Source organism: Anarhichas minor, unplaced genomic scaffold (assembly GCF_050575085.1).
Source record: "Anarhichas minor isolate MPS153535 unplaced genomic scaffold, ASM5057508v1 ptg000014l, whole genome shotgun sequence".
NCBI lineage: Eukaryota > Metazoa > Chordata > Actinopteri > Perciformes > Anarhichadidae > Anarhichas > Anarhichas minor.
Genome location: NW_027466460.1, coordinates 2,584,902 through 2,610,889, shown reverse-complemented (window position 1 = coordinate 2,610,889; position 25,988 = coordinate 2,584,902). Strand labels below are relative to the sequence as shown.

General features: G+C 41.8%; 1 protein-coding gene across 1 annotated transcript in view; it reads right to left on the bottom strand.

The window, feature by feature from the left end:
* vegfc (vascular endothelial growth factor c) overlaps positions 1 to 17,930 on the bottom strand; it is a 48,616-nt gene extending 30,686 nt beyond the window's left edge. The window contains exon 1 of the mRNA XM_076092038.1: positions 17,632 to 17,930. Within this exon, the coding sequence (XP_075948153.1) occupies positions 17,632 to 17,748 (117 nt within the window). The 5' untranslated portion in view covers positions 17,749 to 17,930. The remainder of the gene's footprint in view (positions 1 to 17,631) is intronic.
* Positions 17,931 to 25,988: the final 8,058 nt, after the last annotated feature.

Below are 25,988 nucleotides of genomic sequence, written 5' to 3'. Positions count from 1 at the left end.
CTGATAATCAGCATTATTAGTCAAGACTGCTGAGGGAGCAACAGGACAAAGTATCTTGTATAGTAATAGAAAATCCTTGCACTCATGTCTGATATGTTTTACCATGATTGGTACATAATAAAAATGTGTTGCTCATAATCTAGAGGTCCCTCTCTAAACAGTTGACGATCGGCAAATCAATTTAATTGTAATTTAGCTTTTGAATTTATGCTAAAATCACACGCAATCTGCTTTCACACTACAAACACACTGCACCGGAGGTCAACAATGACTTGAAACGGTGGGTCTCACAGTCGTTGAGTCCGCTCCAGAGTTTGATTTCTAGCTATACATGAGCGTAAACTAATCAAATCGACCAAACACACCACAGCTCATTTGATCCACACCATAATGGGTTAGGTGTGAAAGCACCCTTGGATATTTAAAATATTAGACCATAGAGCAATAACAAGTTGCAGAAGACAAGCTGGACAAAGCAGCAGACAGCAACAGGCTTGAGACACTAAAGTGGCAGAGGAAAAGGCAGACAGCTGTCAGACGGCTGCACACGTCAGACAGCTCAGGTGAGATTTGGGTTCATGAGGCTCCCCAAAGCTTGAAACCAGAGAACGATGTTCTACTGCGTGATGTCAGCCGCTGACACTCATCAGCTGTCTCTGGGGGCTCTACGCCTGAGCTCTGAATCTCACTGTGAGGGAGTTGTGTCTCACTGCTGTCTAGTTGATGTAAAGATTTGTTGCTGCTCATGAATCTAGACTGAACCGTAAAGCTGTCTAAATCAAAAAGATACTGTACGTCAGTGGTGACTTATTTAAGTTAAATATCCAGATATATGTTGAGGTCTAAATGGTCTTATAATTCAGACAAACCTTATTAATGTCACTCTACACTGCAAAAACATCTCCTATAAAAAGCTAATTTTGTTCAAACAAGAAACAATTGTTTAAAAGTAACATATATTTAGCATTACAAACTAAAGTCTAGCTTTTCCTGCGCTTTTAACTGCATCTCAGTCTTAATCAGAAGATGGAAGTTGCAATTTTCATCTGCTGAGGAGGTCCAACTGATACGACAATCTTTTGGGGAAAAGTGGACCTTGAGTAAAATTGTGCTGCTTTGTCTATTTCCAGGGTCAAGAAGGAACTCCTCTGCTCATATGTTGTTTCTGTCAGAAGAAAAGGCAGACTAGTGTGCTCATATCAAGACAATGATGCTCATTCCTCACTTGTTTGTAGAAAGAGATTTTTGTGTAATGAAGACATAACACAAGCCTCCTGATTGAGGACCACGTCTTCTACACCATGTGCAGAAATTTTTTTTAAACTAAGAAAACATATTCACTTTTAGCAGCAAAATTGAGGACTATCACAAAAAGCCAGCAAACTGAATTTTCCGAAGAGGAAGCCGAGCCAGTGAAACATTGCTAGAGGGGAACTCTGAACACAGATGGTAAACCACTCAGACACAGCAGACGTGGAAAAGACCTGTCAGATACTCAAACACACAGCACATCAAAGACAGGAAATCCAACATGCTTCTTAAGACATATTCTCCATCCAGGACACTGTAATAAAATATATGTAATGTTCTTTATGCAACTCACAGCTGTCTATGATTCTGTCCACTGGTGTCATTAACGAGCACATTTTATTATTGAGACAAAAGACTTTATGTGGCATTATATTACATTACATTATATTATATTATATTATGGTAAGATACTAACTGATAGTGACATGATGAAATGACAATCAACTAAAATATATCTAAGATATGATATGCTGTTATTTTCCTTTGAGCCTCTTATCCTTTCCCTCATTTTCATCCATTACAGCAGTAAGTTTGCCACTTTGCCCAGCTGATACTGTCGCCTTGACCAAGAGATAGAGCTCAACATGGAGACAGCAATGCGAAAGAAGGAAACCGGTTATAGGCCATGAGAACAGGTTTTACAGCTAAGCTGTTTAAATAGACAGAATGGCACAAACTCATTACCTCATAATTGTTTATTTGTATGCATTATTGTGTCCATATTGTCTTCATTGTGTGACTGTCTTGATCATATGTCTAAAACAGATTTTTGGTACATTGATTGTTCCTCTATCCTGTGCCATGTTTGATCATTTTGACAAAATGTGAGGATGACACTTATTTCAACCACATGCATTTATTATGATAAATAATCCAACAGGGGGCGCTATACTCCTGGTCAAATCAGCATGTTTGTACTGTGGCCCATGAAGGCTCCCTGTACATTACTACTACTACTACTTTCTGTTAAAGGTGCAATGTGTAAGATCCGGCCTCATGCTCCAAACAGCATTTCACCTCTACTACTGGGTCCATACAATCTAAATTCACAGTCATCAGTTATAAAAAAAACGCCAACTACTAACTAACAGCAGGGGAGGAATAAGGAATGCAACCAAACTGCTGAAACTGTGAGAGCCCGTCGAAATAACACCGATATCTCATAATCGTCTTCACTGAGAACTATAAAGTTCACCTTGACTCCACGAAGCTTTTGAGTCTATTTCGTGTGTCAACGCTGCTCTCATCAACCTTGTTTCCAGCAACAGCAAACAACCCTCTGTACACCACCTGCTCAGCAATAAGCAGCAGACACACAGAGAGCAGCCGGTGAACATGATGGAGCATTGCTGAGCAGCTAAAGAGAGTTGGTGGAGACCAAACCAGAGGTAAAAGAAGAGTGAATATTAGACTGACGTTCATCATGTGGACACAAACATGGCTTCTATGGAATGATCGTGTTGCTCCGTGTCTGATTCACATGTAGCTAGACAACTGTTTGCTAACATGTTCACTTTAACTTCATACAGTGACAATATGCTAATGTCGTGTTGACAGCTCGACGTCCTGAATCTCTGCTGGTCCTCATCTGGAGGCTAAACAGCTTCACTGCGGTAGTTCCCCAAACCCCATATTCCAAACTGGTCTGTGGTTTTATACTGGGGACCTTCCATTAATACATTTGTTGGAATCTTTATGGTCTGACAGATACAGTTAGAACTAGATATAAGCAGCACAGATGTTCTTGGCTTGATCCTGCTGATACTTTGTTAAGATCAGTTCTTTAAATATGTCAGTTTCATGCGCGAAAATAACAGAAACAGAAAAACAAACAGAAAAAGTCTCTCAGATACAAAGACCATAGCATAAGACATTAGGTTTGATGCTCATGGATATACTTATATGTGTGTGTGTGTGTGTGTGTGTGTGTGTGTGTGTGCGTGCGTGCGTGTGTGTGTAACCACAGATTTTCTTTGCCAAACAAACCACTAGCTTGGTGGTCCCACCAAGAGTCAGTAGTTTGTGTTTTCCTTCCCTTTCTGTGTGTGTGTGTGTGTGTGTGTGTGTGCTTTCGAGTTAAAAATTCATCATGGCTGTGTGTTTGTTTAACAATCGAGTGTTTGATCGTGTGTCTGCTCCGGCTCACAAACACAAACACAAACACACACACACACACACAGACACAGACACACACACACACACACACACACACACACACACACACACACACAGACAGTTTACACTGGGCCTGCCAATGTGTAACCGCAGCATGTTATCTACAGCAACAACCGCTGATGTCATTCACTGCTGCATGAGATGTTTACAGCACGAAACAGCTTCGGACTATAAATGCTTTACAACAGTAAACAGTTAGTGACTCACATGGACACAGGGCCATCAGTCACAAGTGATTATGGAGCCTGGAAAAAGTTCTCCTCCCTTCTCTCACATTACGAGAAAGATAATGGCTGCATTTCGAGGAAGTTTGTGTGAATAAGCATGGTGCTCATTGGATGAGACATGGTGATTGTGATGATCTCTAATCTGATCTTTCATATCGCACCACCGTCACGTCACCATCTAATAAGCTACATCACATAGATCAAAATCCAACGGGCAGATTATTATTTTAATGATGCCATTGATGTTCATAGAGTAAGACTGAACAAGTAACTAACTGCCACAGAACAATTATAGGCTAAAGAAAAATAAGTTGTAGCCCAGAGTATCTCACTGGCAATGGCTGCATTATACTTCCTCATTACATCCCCCAAAGCAGGTGATTAGAAGACAGTTGCTGGTAGCTGGTCAGTGAGAGGACTCTGACCGAGACAAGAAAGATGTCTGATCAAATACATCCACACAGACACACACAGATGCAGGTTTAAGTGTAGAGGTATGGGCTTACAATATATATCCACACATCCATATATACACACACACACACACACACATGAAAAGAGAGAGAGAGAGAGAGAGAGAAAGAGAGCATATAAAATCGGAACTGAAAAAAAGTGGTCTAGGTGTCAGTATCACAAACAAAAGATAAACTGCATGGAGAGAGAATAACTTGAAGAAAGTGAAGAAAACAAAGGAACAAATGTCACAACCTTTGCCTCTCTGTCCCTCCTTTCAGTCACATTCCCACTTCCCATGCATCTCTACTCTGTAGACTTGCCATCCTCCATCCATCCACCAGATGCCCTCAGACTTTCACACCTGTCTCAGTCACCTGACTCGCTCAGCCACCGGCTCACATGTTCCTCATCACACAGGAGTTAGTTGAAAGCCCGGTGCAGCTCACACAGACACTAACAGGTGCCTCGGTCAACGAGTTGGGAGTGACAACGGGTTGTTAAATAATGCCTCTATAGTAAGAAAAGCAGTAGAATTTCAAACAAGAAGAGAAGGACATGTTTTACTTGAAGTGGTAACAGAAAGTCTGAACATAGAAAGAAGTCAAAATAAGGGAAAGATTTTCTTAAACCGAGTTTTCAAAGGAATGAAAAAAAGTGTTGTGTTGCTGGTGTTTGTGAGATGATTTGACCATTTCATGGCCTCATCCTACAAAAGCTGATAATAACTTTAATGTTCTCAAACTTCAGTAAATCCCACTCATTGACATGGTCCGTGATGACTTGCAGTGCCTCAGAGATGGGTTATGTGAGCATGTGGTGTACACACTACTAAATCATTCAAGTTTGACTGATCTGTGCACAAAAGACGTTTGCTGCACATCTGGCTGCTTGTCAAACAGTTACGTTTAAGGGTTAGTAAAAGGGCGATATGTCATATTGTGTTTTTGTCTTATAGGAGAACAAGGCAGTAAGCTGCTACAGCAAGTTGCTGACAGCTGATCCAGCTGTGCCACCATCACCATGAACTGACATCTGACATCTCATTTTACTAAATCATATTTCCTTGATTCCTCCATCATGTATCTCTTCCTCTTGTCTGAAGTGAGAGGGAATAGAGATGGAAGATAAAGACACAACTAAAAGAAAAGAGAATACACCCTTCTCATGGATGGAATTTTGACTTCTCAAACACAGGTGGAGCTAGTTACATTAAAGGTGTGATACTGTATGCAGCATTTTCTTTTAAAACAATGTATAGACTCATACAGAATAATCTCTCAGTCATCACATTTGACCCACTAGAAGTGTGTGGAGGTGTCTGTGTCTGCAGAGAGCCTGCCCTCTGCCTGGAGTTTCTCTTTTCTTCTTCTTTGGCTGTGTTTGGGACGTTTCTGGGCGTGAGCAGAGAGCTTTTGGGCCCCATGTGGGGGCGTAACCCCCGGCCAATCAGCAGGATGTGCAGCCCCTTCTCATTCCTTCGGTTCTGTAGACTGAAGCCAATGTGGAAGTGTCGTACAATTCATTCTCTCTAATGTCCACCAGGGGGCGACTCCTCTGGTTGTATAGAAGTCTATGAGAAAATGACTCTACTTCTCTCTTGATTTATTACCTCAGTAAACATTGTAAACATGAGTTTATGGTCTCAATCTCTCGTTTCAAGTCTTCTTCAATACAGCATGATGTTCATTTAGTAAATTATGGTCCATTTAGAGTCAAACAGACTATAAAGCAGGGTATGCTTTAGGGCGGGGCTACTGTGATTGACAGGTCACTGCCGCCACCAGAGCCTGTATACGCCGCCTCTATGTCACTCCTCCGCATTCAAGATGGCGATAGCGAAATCACCGAATTCAATGCTTCATAACGGCAGTCCAAACCAATTGGTGACGTCACGATGACTACCACTTCTTATTGATAGTCATAGTCACAGCCCTTGACCTCTGACACCGAGGAGCGTCTGTATGATACAAAGGGGACAACAGGTTGTTCCATCGCGGTGTGCTTCGGCGTTTCCCCTGCTCTTGGTCTCTCTCCTCTGCTGTGTGCTGTTATCGGTGTGTCAATTAGACACAGCGGACAGGAGGAAGGGTCCGCTTCATTCACTCAACATCAAGCAACATGGCACCATCCTGCAGGCAAGGGAGGTGTGGGAGTTTGTACTAGTGCTTTAGAACGCAACCGCCATGAAACTCTCTCGGGGAGGAGGGGCCATTTTAACAATGGCTGCATTCCATTTATGTGTCCCAGTGTTGAGGCTCTAGTATTGTTCATGCTGGCATCACAAACACTCGTCCCAGCAGCGGTTTACAGGTGTAGTTCACCTGCAATGTCACCACAATAGAAGCAGAAGGACCACTCTGCTCTGCTGCTTGCTGCCACGGAAACTTCTAGAAGCTTTTTAAAACTAGATCTGGCATTTGGAATTATTTACAAAAAATGGCTTCCTCCTCTTTCCTGGCAAAAGCCTAGCACACCTTTTACAAAAAATGTCCTGGCTTAGAGATATATTTAACCATCGGCACACATTTCTAATTTTGCTTTTTTTGGGGCATTTAACCTTTGAGTGAGAGGCAGACACAAGGGGAAGAGAGGGACAAAGGTAGACAGCTGGAATCCAACCGTGGACGTCACAGTTAAAGCGTCTTGATGTGAACCAAATAAGTATGAAAATAAATGAAAAAATAAATCTTTTCTTGTCCTCTACAGGGCTCCATACTAACTACTTCAACTTTCTCAGTAGGTGGCACCAGCACATTATCTGGTCGCACTCTTTGTTTGGTACAGCACGGTATAAATCAATGGCACTGGCTCAGTCGGTCTCTCCGCCTCATCATCAGTGAGTCAGAACCTCTCGTTGTCCAAAACCTGTGCACAAAAGTACCACATGATACGAGTGCAGAGAACACTGCTGACTTCTGAGACTTGTTGAGGATGTTCCAGACAGTGTCGGGATGTCTCCACTCCAGAGGGGGCAGCAATGATTATCATCATCATGTGAAATTGTACAGCATGACAGTGGTTTGCTCGCACACTCACAAAAAATGATGGCATATGCAACCATTTTTGTGGCAGTCTAGATTCCTGTGCTAATCCCAGCCATGTAATAGACAACACTACCTGGTTCTGCCTCCATCTTACTGGTTAATAGAAGTGAAAGGGCACATTGCATGTGTTGCAAAACCAATGAAACAAAAAAAAAAAGAGTACCTAAATGTTTCATCAGTGGCAAAGTCAGAGCTTACACAACAAAGTGATCCTCTGTGCTTGTATAGAGGGTTTTATATATATATAATATACATATAATCCTGAGGACCACATGACAGGAGCAGACCTGACTTATAAAATCTGTGGCCCATACATCAATCTTAACTTGTATGACCTCCTGTGAGGGTCACCATGACAGATAATAATATATTTATGTAAATATATATAAGCTCAAGGTATTTGTAAGGGATCTGCAGAGCTGGATAGTGCGCCGTGTCCTCAGTAGAACAAATTGCTAGACTGCATGTTTTTAGAAGAAAGCCTCTTGGCCTCTCAGCTGTGACAATCTCACTTCATTATGCATTCTACCCTCATTGACCCGCTTTCACCTTCAATTCACTCCCATTCACGCTCCCATCCAACCCCCTCCCAGTGAGACCCATGCAGCCTAAACACAGTGTCAACTGGTGAGGTCTGCAGGTCACTCTGTGAGGGTCCGACAGCACCAGGTTAACCTTCAGATGTCACAACCCTGAATGAGTGCTCACATACTTTAAGTTCAAAGAGCATCAAGAGTCAAAAAGCCCTGCGTTAAAACGAGTTCAGAGCACTGATTCAGACAGAAGGTGTTAAAGGTTGCTTTAAGAAGAATCTGTATAGAAATATAATACACTTTGGCAAATGCTGTGCATTGATGGAGGAGTACAACTAGGAATATATATTTCTACTTTTTACATACATAAGGTCCAGATTTAAATAAAACAGAACATTCCCCACTGATATTTTTTATTCCTTTATAACAACACGTTTTTTAGATGCAGACAGATGGAGGGAGGTCAGGAAGGGAGGTGAGGACAGAATGGGAAAGAAAGAGAGAAGGGAGGGAGAAGGAGGATGACTATCAGGTTTCATCAGCTTGATTTGGTTTCATCAATGTGTCAATCCTGTGACGGATGTTAAGATTACATTAGGAACATTGTTACATTTGTTTTGGGATTATCCAAAAGAAATGGAACAATCCTAAAGTCTTCATCCTGATCTTGTCTGCTCTGAGGACATTTTCATTCAGTCCTCTACACAAACAGCACTGCTGATGGACGTGGTATCAGCCGAAAAAGTAGTGGACTCTTAAAGGTGCTAACTGTGAAATTCAGAGCATATCCAATGCCTCCACACGGCTCTCAACTTGGCGACTGCTGAGCCAGCGGCTTGCAGCTAACGGTGCTAACAGCGCTAACAGTGCTGTGTTAACAATACCGACTAGGTATTAGTGCCTCTCAAAGTGCAGATAGGAGGTTTTCTTCTTAGAAAATAGGCAGATAGGAGGTTTTGCGAGTTGGCCATCGATATGGTCCAGTCCTTGAAACAGAACTCTGAGGTGGCTTCATAGAGAGCCAGTAGCATGCAGCTACCCACCTTAGGATGGAGAGGCACACCTTGACTAAAGGCCTTCACAGGTCCAAAATGTTAGACCCGATCTGAAAGAGGACTTCATTATGAAAAAGAGAGATCTGAAGTGATGTGGACCTGAGGACAGTAAGAACTGATCTAAAATCAGACCCACAGAATAGAAAACACCAACAGCAGAATGAGACGCTATGGGAAAGTTATTGAAGAGAATGATGAGGTCGGAGGATAGACATCAAATATCAACTCGGCTTACTGATATATTTGTAGTTAATAATCATTCATTAATAGCTCAGCATGACACTTTATAAGGTAGACCTGTAAAGTCGAATCTAATCTTTCTGCTGTATTACTGAGGCTTTGCTCTTCCTTTATCTCGGTCGAAACCATTACCATCCTTCTCTGACTGATTAGCTGCTGAGAGTCACTCAGGTTGTTTTTGGCTCAGAACACAGAAAGCGCAGGAGTCCTGACAGCTTCAAAATGAAGATTAAATTATGAAGGATGATTGAGAATCAAGTGTATAGAGCTACATTATGTATGTGTGTGTGTGAGGTCTGGACATAACCAGCACACGTGAGTAATCTCATGCACCTGGTTGCTATCTCCAGTGATTACAGATGAACACACACACACACACACACACACACACACACACACACACACTTCTGTAGAGGTCAGACCATGACTGTGTCCAAACCACTCACTACTCACTATACAGAGAGTTTGTCATTTTGTTGTGCTTTCTGAATGCATAGTGAGAATTAGAGCTGCACCATAATTGAAAAAATTGCAAATTTTTATTTCTGTGATGTATATTTTCACCTTAAATTGTGTACATTCTAAAGTGAAATGCATCAATCTGGTGGACTTTGAGAACAAAATGAAGAGGGGAATAGCGAAGTAGCAGGTAACAATGTCCTGGACCTATTGAGGACTATATAGACAAATGAACAAATAGGGCTGTGTTGGTGTTCATGACCAAACTCATGACAGGAAATTCATCTTTTTGTGTGCAAAAACTCAGATATGCACTTCAGCCGCGTTTCCACCAAGAACTTCCTGGTAACTTGAGTCCCGTGACTACTTTTAGAGGAACTAAAAGGTTCCTTCAGCCCATTGTTTGTGTTTCCATAGCATTCTAAAGACATGCGAAGATTAGGCAGATTAGTGAAAAAGCAACAGGACATGGGACGAGGGCTGCTGGTGGTCACAGTGGTTAACTCATTGCAGCATGCAGTTCAGTGTACCTGTCACTTTCATCTGACAAACACGTTGAAAAAACTAAAGATAAACCTTTGTTTTGTCCCACTGTGACATGTACTGCTGCACGATGTAACGAATGAAATGCAGTGTCTGTCTCCGCAGTGAATAATCTGTTGAGTGCTTTATTGACATTTGTGTTTTAGAACGTAACGGCTGTGAAACAATCAGAAAATAACTTTTATTTCATTCGCAGCACTGCCAGCGTGTCTCTCTTCTACCATTCTCTCTCTCTCTCAGCTCGCTCGCACAATCTCACTCTCCCTTTCTTTTTCTTTTTAAAAATGAGTGGGAAAGTGACAGTAAAGCCTAACTTTACTTCTGATGTTATCAAGCAAAGAGAAGTTCTCTCCCCTTGTCCTGAAATGGTCCTAAATCGATACTGGAGTATCCTAGTTGTTATGAATGAAGGGTTAGGGTTAGGTTAGAGCGGCGCTGTGTGTGTGTGTGTGTGTGTGTGTGTGTGTGTTACCAATCAGCGACGGTCATCCCTGCAAACCCCACCCTGAAAGTTCCTGTACTTTCAGAAAGTACTAACCCCAGATCCAGGGCCTGTTTGGAGGGAGGAATATCCCCGGAACTCAAGTTAGACCCTGGTCCATGCGGGGAAAAGTCTTTCAAGACATGAATACATAAGGCCCAACAACTGACCACCCCTACTGGGGTATGGGAAGAAAACTCACACACATACTTATTGTAACTGGACAGATACACAATATCATAATCTCCCAAACTGCCCAAGAGAAAACATTTCCATCCAGGTAGGACATGTATTGTTACAGCAAATGGGTGTAGCGTGAGGAAGTGATCCTAATAGAGATGGACTGCAGGAACAATACAGTAGTCAACATGTGAACACAATGAGGGGAGTGTTAAACCACCAGCAGTGATCTGGGCATTCATTTTGAGATTTGGTCACAATTTAAGAAAATCAAGGAAGTAATGTTCCTTTGAAATATTGAAAGACAAATGTGTAAAGAAGCTTTTATTACTCCATCCAGACTGAAATAAATTAAGTCAAGCTTCTTTGATCTCTCCTGTGACGGTGAGGACAAGAAGGTACTTAAATCCATATCTTAGAGACTGAAGCCCACTCCACTGAATGTACTTTACTTTGTTATTAACAAAAGGATATTAAGACATTAAATAAATAAAAGCAATAGCCCATAAAAAGTAGTTTGATCATATGTGGGCCTATAAACAAATGAATAAGTAAATGATGCCAACATATAAAATAAAAGACCTGAGCACTATCAGTCTGAAAATAGGACGATGCATAATGAATATTGTTGGATTACTATTTATTATTTCATGGGCTATTGGGATTTTTGGGATATTGTAAATATAATAATAAAAAAACGATGCACTGAATAGTGATTTGGACGTTGATTACCACGGCAACGGTCAAAGCTTCGCCATAGATAGAAATAAATTATCAGATGCCAAAACAATTGTTTATAAATACAATGAGACAGGAATTTACAACTCTCGAAAGCTACCAGGGTCACAATCTTTCGCCATTCAAACTAATCTACCACCAAGTTAACCTGCATATTTCATTGGCTAACACAACACTTTGAATGAGCGGGGCCCCGTTCTATCCCATGAAAGTTGCTCAGTGGCGCATGAAGCCAACAAAGTTTGACAGCCAGTTCAAAATGAAGCAGATCTTCCACATCCATGGGGCCCATAGAGCACTCGCGTTCCCTTTAACCCCGCCTACCAGCTGCTCGGTCTCAGCTCGCTCACATGAAAATTGCTCCCGTAGCCGTGCCTACGGTGTATGAATGTGATAGAATCTGAATTGTAAGTCGCTTTGGATAAAAGCGTCTGCTAAATGACTCTAATGTAACGTAATGTAATGATAGCAGTGACACCACACCACCAGACACACACCTTCACAGGGGTTCCTGCTACACTGACGCGGATGAGCAGACACCATGCTGAAACCATGCTGTACCTGCACTGAGTATAAAAGATCTAAACATTTCCTCATTACTGATTCTGGTGTCTGCTAATATCCATGCTACCTTCCATAACAGAGGCTGCAGCACTCATCAAACATTTCCATTTCCACCATCTTTTTAAAGGCTTTTTGAATAGCTACCTGGATCTGTTAGATTTTCTTTTGAACCAGCAACTATAAGGAGAGCAAACAGATGCTCCACAGAAGCTCACTGTGTCTCCCCTTTTTTGAATCTGGAGGGACTTTGTGATATTTATAGTTAACATGGTTGGTATTTAGAGCAGATGGACATGTATCTCAACACTCAGGCGGAACAGTGAGACTGAGCTGGACGGTCCACAGAGAAATCACAGAAAATTCCGTTGGAATGATTGCTAATTACACACTACATTCTTCTGCAGACTCCAGGGGGTTGTGAAATATGGGCGAGAGATATAGACAGAAAGGGGGAGAGAGAGAGAGAGAGAGAGAGAGAGAGAGAGAGAGAGAGAGAGAGAGAGAGAGAGAGAGACAGGGGGGAAGCAGTTGGGTAGAGAATAAATAGAAACTGAGATGAGAGATTATGTGCTGACTGGGTCAGGATAAAGGCCAAAGAGAGAGAGAGAGAGAGAGAGTTGCTCTATTCCTAGTCATCTTCATCATGATGAAGTAAGAGCGATGGAGCAACATCAGCCCACAGAGAGCGAGAGCGATATGCTGGCATTGTGACGGGTATTTAACCACATCCATCTGTCTAGAGTTAAGGGTAATCGACAGATTACATGAAGGTCGGCATCACTTTAAACCATCATTAAATCTCAAACATAACGGTTGTATTGGATTTGGAGGGAGGTTTTTCATCCCAGCTTGGCCTGAGTACATTGTATACTATAACGGTTCATCCCTGAAACATAACACGCTGTTTCTGTGCACTCAGATGGAAAGTCTAACACTCAGTCTGTATGTGTATAAACAAGAGTACCAAGATGGTTTTTAAATGAGCTCAGCAGGAAATACATTCATGTACAATTAATTTACATGTGATCATACATTGTGGAGGAAAATCAAAGCTACTCTAATCAATATTTCATATGAACGATACATCAGACAATGTGTTTGTGAAAAAAGCCACACAGAACTATCATCTTACGCTACACTTCCTCTCAGTTCTATCTTTCAGCTCATTGTTTGGTAGTTCTGCCGACAGATTAACTGTTTGGTTCAGTGTCACCACTCTCATCAACCCTATACCTGCAGCAGGCCACTGTTTCCAGCAACAAAGCTTGTATAATGCCACTGTCAGCTATCCGTCCTCCACAGAAGACCAAACGAATGTAGTGACTATAAATAATAAAGGAGCATTTAGCAGTTAAACATTTCCCCCAGGACTTGTTAGAGACCAAAACAGAGTTCAAAGAGAGGGACTATTAGACTCACAAACACCAGGTGGCTCGCAACACGACTCCAAATGCACATAGGAAAGGTCAAGGTCGAACTCATGCTTGCCACAGACCCGTGCTTGCTCGCAAGAACAGCGGTTTCCTGGGTGAAAGTCCTGTGTTTGTTTGACCCATCCATCAGCACTCCCACCCGCCCTAAGCAGACTATCGCACACTTTATACTTTGTCAGTTGCTCTGAGCGGCTAATGTGGGTGGATGGGTTTACATCGGAAGCACCGGTATTTGACGAGTTGGCAGTAAGAACAGGTTGGTGTATAGTGGGCAGCTGTTTGCTGTTATAATGGGTTAATAAGGCAATGTTGTGTTTATTGCTTGTTGGCTGCCACCACCTGGCCAAAAATATATTACTGCAAGTTAAAACACAACAATATAACACATTGACTCCTACAAATGATGTCCCGATATGATTAAGAGGCTACATTTGATCCCAATGCAGGTTGTAGTTGAACCCTACAGAGGATGTTGGGGTGAATGGTTAAGTGTACAAAACACGTTCATGGTTTGTGTGTTCTGTCTTCTGCTTCAAGTCAACATTGAATTTTCAATGTTTTGCCAAGCACAATCTTTACCTGACTTTGTACCATGTGATTTGCCTAAACAAAACTATAACTTCAACATTGCTGTAGTATCCGGTGTGGACAATGAAAATAAATGAAAAACGTTGGCAGTGAAGATTTTGCAGATGCCTAACCAGTGCCAGTCCTCTTTAGTACTTAAGTACTTTGTCGTGTTTGACTAAAGTTTTAGGCATTCATTGTATTGCCATGTGTGGTAAATACCCAGTCATCTGGTACTGGAGGCAGGAATTTCCAGAAAGTACTATTATTTCCAACTAACATTTCAAAATACCATTTGTTGCGATATCGTTTGGTCGATAAGGCTTACTCTCAGAAACCCCAAAGCAATGAGTCAAAAAATGTTCTGGAACAGATCCCGCAGCGCAACAGGAAAACTAGACATGGAAAGCCAATAAAAACATAGAGGAAAAGGTAAAAGACAAAGAGCAACCAAGGACGTTATGAAGACAAATGGCACTGAACTAGTTTCATTGGGGAGGTTGTTTTTCCTCCATAACAAGCCAAGTGTAGTAAGTCAAAGGAGTCAAGGAGGATCTAGGCTGAACCATGCAGATCTGTAGTGTATTGTATGTACTGATGTGTAACATAATGCATACAGTACCTTCAGTGCCAACACGAACATGGGTACTTCCAAGCCTGACCTCATACAGACATTTTTGGAGTCAAGCTACTGTGATTTCTTGAGGATTGTAAACTGCACATAAACACCCAGTGTAGCCCTGATTCATTTTGCAAATAAACATTTGACACAAGCAGCCCCTAGAGGCTGTAATATCCATTACACAATATAAAGGTTTTGAAAGGCTGTTAGTAGAGTTGAGCTGAAAACTCGAATGAAAGGATTATCCAGTGCAGATATTATACTAAGAAACTATTATTAGTTTTTCCGAGCATGGGTATCATACAAGTAAAATGTGTCAATATTCATACTCGTTAAGAAGGAAAATCCTCGTTGGCTACAAGCTGTGTCTACTGTCAACATATTTCAATGACAGGGCAGCCACACACAGAGCTCCTGCCAGCTCCTCTCAGAGTTCACTGCAGCTTATTCATACTATCAACCCCTAGTGGCCTACATTACCCACAATGCAACTTAACTACTGGCAGTTGAGTCTGAGATGCAGGTGTGTTATATGCTAGAAGCAGCCAGGCAGCAACCTCCAGTTCTGCCAAGTGAGGCCAATGCAGAAGTGTCTTAAAACTTGCATTCGCTCTACTGACCAGCAGGGGGCGACTCCTCTGGTTGTATAGCAGTCTATTAGAAAATGACTCTACTTCTCTCTTGATTTATTACCTCAGTAAACATTGTAAACATGGGTTTATGGTCTCAATCTCTAGTTTCAAGTCTTCTTCAATACAGCATGATGTTCATTTAGTAAATTATGGTCCATTTAGAGTCAAATAGACCATAAAGCAGGGGATGCTTTAGGGCGGGCTTACTGTGATTGACAGGTCTTTCTTTACCAGAGACCTATACGGCGTCTCTACGTTACTCCTCCGCATTCCAAATATGGTAACTTCCGTTCATAGGTTGCAAAAAACAACAACATGGTGACAGCCATAATCCAAGATGGCGACGGCAAAATCGGCAAACTCAAGTCTTCAAAACGTCAGTCCACAAACCAAATGGTGACATCACGATGACTACGTCCACTTCTTATAGTCAGTGGTAGCAGCTAATGTAGCCTGGAGCCTCTAGCCTGCAGCAGTGATTAGCTCCGTGTTTCTTTACCTTTAGAACTTGTAGCCTCAACCCCAAAACAACGCTGACTCAAGTGACATCACTTGAAGACATGTATCAGACTTCACACAGCTCCCTCTGGAGCCACTAAAGGCTGTATACTACTTTGTGTAAATGCAATCACACTTCCAAACACCTGGAAACAGACTGATGTGTAAAATTGGTGTTGTTCCCCTTTAAACCTTGTCTGTTTCAACACTCAAAACTGTCTTCAACCCATTCAATGAAATCATAAACAAAGCCAATAACGAAAGAGGGACATTAAGCTCTAGATCATTAACCTTAAATAGTACAGAGAAGATATTTAGCAGCAACAAAATGGCTAGTATGCTAAATCATGTGCTGTCAAGCATCACTTGTCAATTCCTGCTTTTAATTGGATCATCAATCCGAAAGGAAGGCTGAGCAGAAGGCTAGAGATGGCTGAGAGCTTTTCTGTACTGAGCTGAAGAAAACCGACTGAACCACTCATTTTCAGCATGAAACCATCAATTCAAGTGTGGTAAGCCAATTAAACGTTTTTTGAAAGCCTCATTCCTACCACTGCATTATCTCCAAAGCTGCTATCCCTTGTTACTTGAACTCCTCACAGTGAGGGCTTTAAAGGTGGAGGACAGGAGCTGAGGGGAAAAAAAACTCATCATCCCAATTAAGAGTCTACTGTGATCAAATGGCTGCATGTTACTGCTTAACACTTATCCCCCCCCCCCCCCCCAGCACAAACGCAAACACACACACTTTGAAAACACTCTTTCCCAACCCCCCCCCCCCCCCCCCCGTTTCCCTTCCTCTCTCATTCTATAGCAAATCTGCTGTGCTGGCATGACATTAAAGAAAAGTAGTTTCAATGGTGTATCAATCCAACTGGTATTATAAGACTTGAGAGATGGAAAATAACCATTCCATAAAAGCCTGTAAATAGCATAGTCATGTTTTAGCCATTTAGCGCCATTTGGTTAATGTAAATTTCCTTTCACAGGTCATGTGGGTTATTCGTCTGCATTATCTGGGTCAACAGGCAGATTGTAGGCTACAGATAAAGTCAACTCGGGATAAAGGGACATTTTTTGGTAAAACATTGTATTTGTATTGCTGCAAATCATAACAGAAGTTACATCAGGGCACTTTTCTTATGGAGCAGGTCTAGACCATGTGGATGCGTACAAATGGTGTATTCCCAGCAGCTGCAGAGTTTGCACACTGATGACACACAGGTGTGTGTCTGCAGGTGTAGTGCAGTGATTTAGTGCACTTCTATAAGGACGGGGCACCTGTTTAAGACACACACCTCCATAGAGCACACGCTCTGTTGATAACAGCTTCACATTCCCTGTGAACTGAACTTCAATACGTTTAACAAAGTGATCAGTGAATGTCTGGATTTTAGAATTGAATGCAGTCTGTAAAGGTGGGTTAAGTTAGGTGGGTTAAACAGCAAGGTGAAAACCGTCTGCAGAACATCCCTCATCAGTCCTCTGTAACGGGATAAAGGGCTCTCCTTCACCCACAGCTTCACTTTTACTTCACCTTGCTGTGATGGACTTCATACCAGATCCCTGGCAGCCCATTGAGATGCGCACACACACACACACTATCTAAGAGAAAGACCTGTACAACATGAAATACCTCCATCAAGAGTCCCTCAATGCCGCTACCAGACAGTAATCAGCTGTCCCTCATATTGCATTACTCCAACAACAAACCTGCGTTAAGGTCACTTCTTTTACACTATGTGGTCCCGAACCTTTCTGAAGCCACATGATGGACCCTGGTGGTCCCTCACATGTTGGTGCTGTGAGCGTTCAGACAGGCAGAGGCAGCGAGCTCCACTTCACTCCACCTCCTCCATGCTCTCAGACTTACCGGCTCGTCCATCTGCTCCTGCTCGTAGTAATCATCGTAGTCGCTGTGGCTGAAGTCGCTGGCGAGGTTAGTGTAGAGAAGATATGCCAGTAAAAGAGATATTCCCAGTAGGTGCATGTTTATAAAGTCCTCACGCGTTTATGATCCGAGAAGCATAAAAAGGACATTTAAAAAATCCTCCCCCTGTGTCTGCGCTCCCCTCTCCTTCTGCCGCTGATAACTCTCTTTCATTTGGCCCCTCTCTCTCGCTCTCTCTCTTTCTCACTCTCCCTCTCTCTGTCTGTCTCTCTCGCTCTCACTCTCCCTCTCTCTCTGTCTCCCCCCCTCTCTCTCTCACTCTCTCTCTCTCTCTCTCTCTCTCTGTCTCACTATCCCTCTCTCTCTCTCTCTCTCTCTATCTCTCTGTCTCTCTCTCTTTTCTTTTTTATTTATTTTCTTTGTCTCTCTGTCAAGGTCCAGTACTTGTTCCACAGAGAGACTGCAGGATGTGTAGGGACCCCCTGTGAATGAAAGCCCGGTCATATGGAAACAGATCAATCCGGTGGGTCCCAGCCTGACGCGTCAATGAGGACCGTTAATGCGCAAAATTACAGGAAGGCGCACGATCTGCCTTCAAAGTAAAAGCCTACAACTGACCATTTTTTTTGAGCCAGGTTCTGGTGGCAGCTGTGGACAGGGCGTTCCTGTCATGCTCTGAGGAACGCCCACATTTTTTTCTTCTCTACTTTCACAATGTGCAGCTGGTTCTGACTGTTAATTAAGTTATTACCAGGCAGCAACCTCTGGTTCTGCCAAGTGAAGCCAATGCATTATATTTACTGACCAGCAGGGGGCGTCTCCTCTGATTGTTAAAAGAAGTCTGATTGTATAGAAGTCTATGAGAAAATGACTCTACTTCTCTCTTGATCTTATTACCTCAGTAAACATTGTAAACATGAGTTTATGGTCTCAATCTCTAGTTTCAAGTCTTCTTCAATACAGCATGATGTTCATTTAGTAAATGATGGTCCATTTAGAGACAAATAGACCATAAAGCAGGGTATGCTATGACAGACAGGTCTCTACCAGTGCCTATTTGGCGTGTCTGCGTTACTCCTCCGCATTCCAAAATATGGTCACTTCCGTTCATTGGTTGCAAAAAAAACATCATGGCGACGGCCGTAATCCAAGATGGCGACGGCAAAATTATCGAACTCGAGGCTTCAAAACAACCAATGGGTGAAGTCACAATGACTACGTCCACTTCTTGTATACAGACTATGGTTATTACAGACTATGGTTATTACCGTGCACCTCATCAATCGTAAAGACACACTAAAAATGACAGCAGACATCAATAAACCAAAATGAGCTTTATTCGTATTTTCTGAAAGAGACAATAGTTTGCTTGTGTATATGCTATAGAGGACATGTGGATGTTCATGGTGGCAATTCAAGCACACATATTTCGATATTGTAAATATCTGTATAGCCACTTTGCCGACGTCAAAACGGACAGGCATACCCGAGATTTGTCTCCAGTATCTGAGCTCTTCAATTCCTATCATGCTAGTTAAAAAAAGGAATTAATATGACAGTTCTACGTTCCACTAAACGTTTTGCTACAAGCATCATTACATTATTAGCATCAAGGGATGTTGAATTGTTTGCAAGCTATCTAGCTTTGTTAAGCTAGCAAGCCAGCTAGCTTTGTAAAGATCAAATTGGTACAAATTGCCTATGTTAATGTAACACAAAGCAATTAGTTAGCTTAATTTGCCCCACTTGATTGGTCAAAGTCACAAATAATGGTAAAATGACTAAAGAATCAACAGTGAGTTAAATCATACTTAGAACTGAATGCATAGCAACTGATTTGACTGACAGGAACAGGACAATAAAGTTACTGGGCAAAGGGGGGGCAAAGTCAGTAGCTATTAGGAGTTTCTGTTCAATGTAAACCAACGTTCTACACAGGTGTTCCTGTCATGCTCTACAGGAACACCCCCCAGTGGCTGCATTCAGACACTTTGAGGGAACAGCTACAAAGGTGAGCAGAGCAATCACTGATACTGATAGAAATTGCATCAAAGACAGCAAATGAAAAATATTTGTCCACAAAAACAGGAGCACGCTATACAGTAAGTAACTAGGCCTATGTGGAAACAGGATGGCCTTGGTCGTTTTGGCCAGTTATCTGAATATATATGTTGTAATCATAAACTATTATCTGGTGGTCATGAAAAAGGATAGCCTCATATTAATCTTTGACCATTGAGATATATAATTTGACACAATAATAAGCAAACAGGGCAAATCACAGCATCATTTTGCTCTGTTGTTTTCTGAAAACGCCTTAAGCGTTTCATGATGTAACCTATGAGATAAAGAGTCGAAATTATGAGATACTTTAACACAACAGTCGTAGAGGCAGCTTTTCATAGGTTACCCTACACTTGACATATAAATGGATTGTGAGTACATTAAAGACTACTTTAAACGTGGCTTTACAACAGATTAAATACTTCAATTGCTTGCTGTTTCACGTGGGATTGTACTGAGCAAACGCACCTTTGAAAGGATTTTAAGCAAGAAGCAGCTCTGGCATTGAAAGAATAAAACCGATGTGGCTGAGGTGGCAACCTTCATTAAACAGCAACTGGAAACATCTGGTCTGTGTCATGGTTACAGAGGGATGCAGCAAAAGTGTTGGTGCAATTTCTTTCATCTATTTTTAATACAAAAGATGCTTGGACAGATCATTGTACGGAAGCCCGTGGAGATTACTCAAGTTCAATTCCACTAAACTGTATGCATTGTTATTGATGCCCATTTGTGGAAGCCAGGGGGCATAATTGTTTACGCTGACAAACGTATTTACGTCGCTCTTGATCATCAACACTCACGCTGCATTGCACTTTCCATGAGATGTATTTTTTTCAGGTCAAAACTGACTTGAGAAACAGATTGAAGGGGCGTTCCATTAGAAAGATTAAGTGCTCTGCATAGTGTCTTCTCAAAATAAACTTCAGTGTTGACAGGTTTTCCGCTTGTTAGATGCGTACAGTTTCCTTTCAAAATAAATTTCCAAATGTAGGTCCTTTAGGTTTATTTAGTTTTTAGGTTTAGGATAAGATACTCCTTTGGGTTAAAATTATTACAATTGTAATGTCAAATAAGTATACCTGTTAAGTAACTTGCATACGCAGTGTTCATTAAGTAAATATGTTTTTATAACAAAAGTAAGGTTCAACATGTTGATTTGGTTTCACACAGGAGATGTACAGCAGTCTCCTGGTGAAATCCTGTGTGTGTTTGACCTGTCCATCCACCTGACCTCCTTAAAAGAGATAAACGGGGCACAAGGGCTCAATAAATGAGTATGACAGTGATCTTCACAGTCTAGATAGACATTGCTCCTCACCATCATCACACCAGCAAATAAAGGAGGCTGTTATTGAAGCATATCAGTGCCCTTGGTTTTTCAATCAACTATCAGCTTGAGTTTACTGTCCGGTGTCTTAAAGGAAAGTTCTGTCGTTTTTTCACAAATGGGATGTTGGCCAGTGCACCTTTGACCTAAACATGTACTGAGGAGTACAAACAAAAAGTGAGAGCTAACAAATGTTTTAGGAGTCAGAAGTCAGTTTCCAAGAAGTCAGACAAGGCTTTTGTTCAATTTAAATAAATGTCAGTCCTTTTATTTAATCAGTCCACTTCATAATGTTTATGTGTCTCTTGCTGTTTTTTCTGAAAATGTCAGGGATATTATGTCAACATTCTCCTGACAGTGGACCAAGTCAGCTGCACTCATATTCCTGATAGAAGTGTTGAGGTGAGCCCAGTCCACAGTGTGAGCAGGGTCAGCTGAAATAACTTGGCATGAAGCGACACAGTTATTGAACGGGCCTTGAGCTGAAGGCTACACACACACACACACACACACACACACACACACACACACACACACACACACACACACACACACACAAACACACACACTAACGAGGTGGAAAGGTTGTACCATGCAGGGGGTCTCTCTCGTTTAGTTTTGCTACTTTAAGACTCGTAGGAATGTGTGTGTGTGTGTGTGTGTGTGTGCGTGTGTGTGTGTGTGTGTGTGCGTGCGTGCGTGCGTGTGTGTGTGTGTGTGTGTGTGTGTGTGTGTGTGTGTGTGTGTGTGTGTGTGAGGCACCATTCTGCAGATATTTAGGGGATATGAAATCCTTCAGCGTGGCCGGCATTCCAAAGTATTACACACACACACACACACAGACACACAGATTAAGAGCCAGAGCCTGTGGACTCTTTTCCTTGGGGTATATTCGGTTTGGATTAAACTGAGCAGGTCAGCAGAAACACTACAGATACACTGAATTATTTTGTGTGTGTTATTAAATTAATTAGATAATTTCTGACTGAGACAAATAGAAACGGTCTTACATATGCAAAAGTTTATGCGATCTTTGTTTTTATTACCTTCTGGCTGCTACGCATCAGAAACAAATGCGTGTGTGTGTGTGTGTGTTTGTGTGTCTGCATGTGTGTGTTTGTGTGTCTGCATGTGTGAGTGTGCTTGTGCGTGTGTGTGTGTGTGTGTGCGTGTGTGTGTACTCAGCCACCCATTCCAACTGTAAGAATTATTATTGTACCGGAACTGAACAACAATGGGCAGGGTGGTTATAGGGTGATTTGTTTGTGTGTGTGTGTGTGTGGGTGTGGGTGTGGGTGTGGGTGTCTGTCAGCTATATGAAAAATGTGGAAAGGACTCTGTTATAATTTGTGTCGTGTTTTGACAGTCTGAATGGAAATGGCTTGCCATTTTTCATGTTGTTTATTTTTTTAGCAAATAATGGGCGACTGTGGCAAAGTGGAGAGCAGGGTCGCCCTTCAATCAGAGGATCGGCGGTTTGATTCCCGGCTCTGCTAGTCCATGTCATGCCTTGAGCAACCCCAAAATTGCTGCTGTAGCTGTGCCTACGGTGTGTGAATGTAGATAGTCTGATGGGCAGGTGGCATGGTAGCCCCTTCCATGAATGGGTGAATGATGACATGTAGTGTTAAAGCACTTTGAGTGGTTGGAAAGACTAGAAAAGTGTTATACAAGTAGAGTCCATTTACCATAATATAAAAACACAAATTGAAATCAGTGGACTGCTGTTAAGTTACTCAAACTCAGGGCAGTTGCCTTTAATGCAATCTTTTCTTAGTTTTTCTTAAATCATTTCAAAGCTTCACAACACTGCTAATCATGTTGACAACAGAGCAATTGAGAGCATTTCCAAAAAACTGGAAGTGTGTATGTCAAACTTCTGTGTTCGCACAACATAGTTTACACTTGTTACATCCATTCAGTCTCTTTTCAAGATACACTTCCAAAGTGTGTTTAATAGGTTGTCAGGTTTAGTTTGTAGGTTTAGGCACCAAAACAACTCGGCAGCTTTAGCAAGGGATTGTGTGTTAGAATAACTATATTTGTTATGTAACCTATGTACACACCTTTGGTCAATATGTAAGTTACGTAAAAAAAAGTAAGGTAATATAAATCAACATTGACTTGGTTTTACATGGAACATGAACAGTGGTCACCTGAGTGGAAGTCCTGTGTTTGTTTGACCCATCTACACACACACACACACACACACACAACCTCTTCCCTATGTGAACTTTCTCTCTCTTTAGGTCAGTTGCTCAGACCATCTAATGACATGGATGGGTTTACATTGGAGTCCGGTTAAAGCCCGGTGCATTGCATGCTAACGGGTGCTGAGGGGCAGCGTTGGTATTTGACGGGTTGGGAGTGAGAACATGTTACTGCAGAAGGAGCTCTGACTGTCTGAGACATCAGATAACATTTCATAAGTCAAATCATTGGAGTACCCCTCTAATATACCAAGAACATGTTATTTGAATGTTTTGGGATGGTTGTCAGTTTTTTTAGAGTGTAGAACTCTGATGCATAAGTTGAAGTATGCCCAGATAATTTAAGTATCCTTTAAATGCTCATGACTTTCCCTGACGTTATCTCTAGTGCCACTAGTAATGTGTCCAATACTTATGAAATGATGTTATACTATGTAAAAAAAAAAAAAAGATAGAATCCGCTCTTACACACACTCACACACACACACACACACACACACACACACTAGGTCATATTTCCCTGGGCTCATTCTAATGAATGGTGTCTCAACCAGCTAACAAAGGAGGCTTATCTCTCCACTAACATGCTTTCCTTCTAGCCACTGTGTGTGTGTATGTGTGTGTGTGTGTGTGTGTGTGTGTGTGTGTGCCACAGTGCACTACAGTGTGTTTCACACTTTTAAGACAATCTCACTGAATGACTCCTGGATTGCAGTTTGGACATGCAATTTCTCTCCTGACTTGCTTCATCGTGTATGTTCCCTCCTGCTGATCAGCCTGCTGAGTGGAATGCTGAACTCTATACTAAAATATAAGATTTTAACTTCAAACTTTTCACTCTATTTATTTACAGGTTCATAGTCTCATCTGAGCATTCTGTTTATTTAACTAACAATGACAATATACTTCATCATTTTGCATGTTAGTTGTACAATAAAAACTGTTTTAATGCATTCATTTAATGCATTTTATGATGTCAAGTACTCTGAGCTACATTGGGTCTGAGAAAATAACCATGGTTATGTCATCAGGGAGGATCTTACAAAGCAACATGCTATTGGTAGCATTGTGGGAATTGTAGGATTCAGTGTTTTTAGAGTTTCATTTGGGAAAAAGTCCGGATATCTTGGCCTCAGCTGCATCGATTTTTTTCATCATTATTTTCATTGTAGTGTGTCTCCTGTGATCCCCAATTCAGGCTGTTCATAACTATAACCAGAACAAGTAATGCATTATAATTCATATATAATCCATGTAATCATGAGCCAGGACAGGTGATGTAGCATAAAGAGTGATGAAGTCCACATAGGGAGGAGGTTGACCGCTGTTCATGTCCCATGTGAAACCAGAAGTCAACATTGACTTATTTGTTACAAAGTAACTCCACTTCTGTACTTATTTCAACCCAAACCAGGAGCTGTTCCTAAACATAACCAAGTAGTTTTGTTACCTAAAAGCTGCAGGGACTCGTGGAGGCTCACCGATCGCTCCTGTTGCTGGACATTCGTAGCGAAACATGAAAAATAATGAAGTAAGTCTTTGTAAGATATCATACAAACCATTGTATGTTGCCCAACTTTATGGAAGTGCATTATGACTTTCTGCATCTTAAAGTAATCATTTGATGGAAAAATATCACACATAGAGAAGGTAAACTAGCATAGGTCATATGTTGCTGTAGGGAGTTTAGCTTGTGTTGCTCTCTCTCTCTCTCTCTGCGTCTCTCCAGCTCTCGGTTACATAAACAACAAATCCCTGGCTCAACATTGACCTCTTGGTCAGGCAATTAATTGTGCCCACGCGCACATATACACATCCTAAAACTAATAGCTCAGACCCCCCACACACAGCAGGTCAAGGATTCTACGAACTGAGCACCAACCTCTCCCTCCATGTGTGTGTGTGTCAGTGCGTCAGTGTTTGTGTGTGTTCCGTAATTAGAATGCAATGCCTTTGGTCGTAGACGTCTGTGGAATTTGAGCTGATATGAAAATAATTGCTTCTCTTTGGCTTGGTCCGTTTTAACGAGCGTCGTGTTTTCACAGTAACAAACGTAACAAAATATGCTCCAAAGTTTACACTCAGCCTTGTTGTAACCTGGTCACAGCAGTCTTTTACTCAGTGTGCTTCAACCTACAGCTGAACCTCTCATGTTGTGTCAGCCAGTGTTCTCAGAGTGCTTTATCGTGGCACAAGTGTCAGTGGGGGGGCTTGTTTGGTTAACATGGAGACATGTAAATCCCTGATCAGCTCTTGAACATAAACTTCCTTCACTGACTGATCAACACAGGAATACCGCTGTTGTGTGTGTGTGTGTGTGTGTGTGTGTGTGTGTGTGTGTGTGTGTGTGTGGGTGTCTGGGTGGATGGGTGGTTTGGGGACAAAAGCTACGGTATGTCCCCATTTGGGAAAAAGATGATTTTTGGGTTATTGGCTAAGGTTAGGCTAATGGAGGCAATGAACACATTAAAGTGTGGGACCCAAAGGTTATCTGATGATGTAACAGTACTTGTACAGTATTTGAAATGCTTCTGCAGCGTCTTGCCCTCACTTGAAATGATGGTTTCAACAAGGATTTCACCACCAGTGGGTTAATGTCACACACTGATGTCAATGTGGAAGACTTACACAAGAGAAGGACATGGAATGTGAACACTCCTCAAGTGCCACTAGTAAGTAAGAATGTATCCAATAGAGGGAAACATAATTTTTCCAGGATTACAGTCACAAATTGT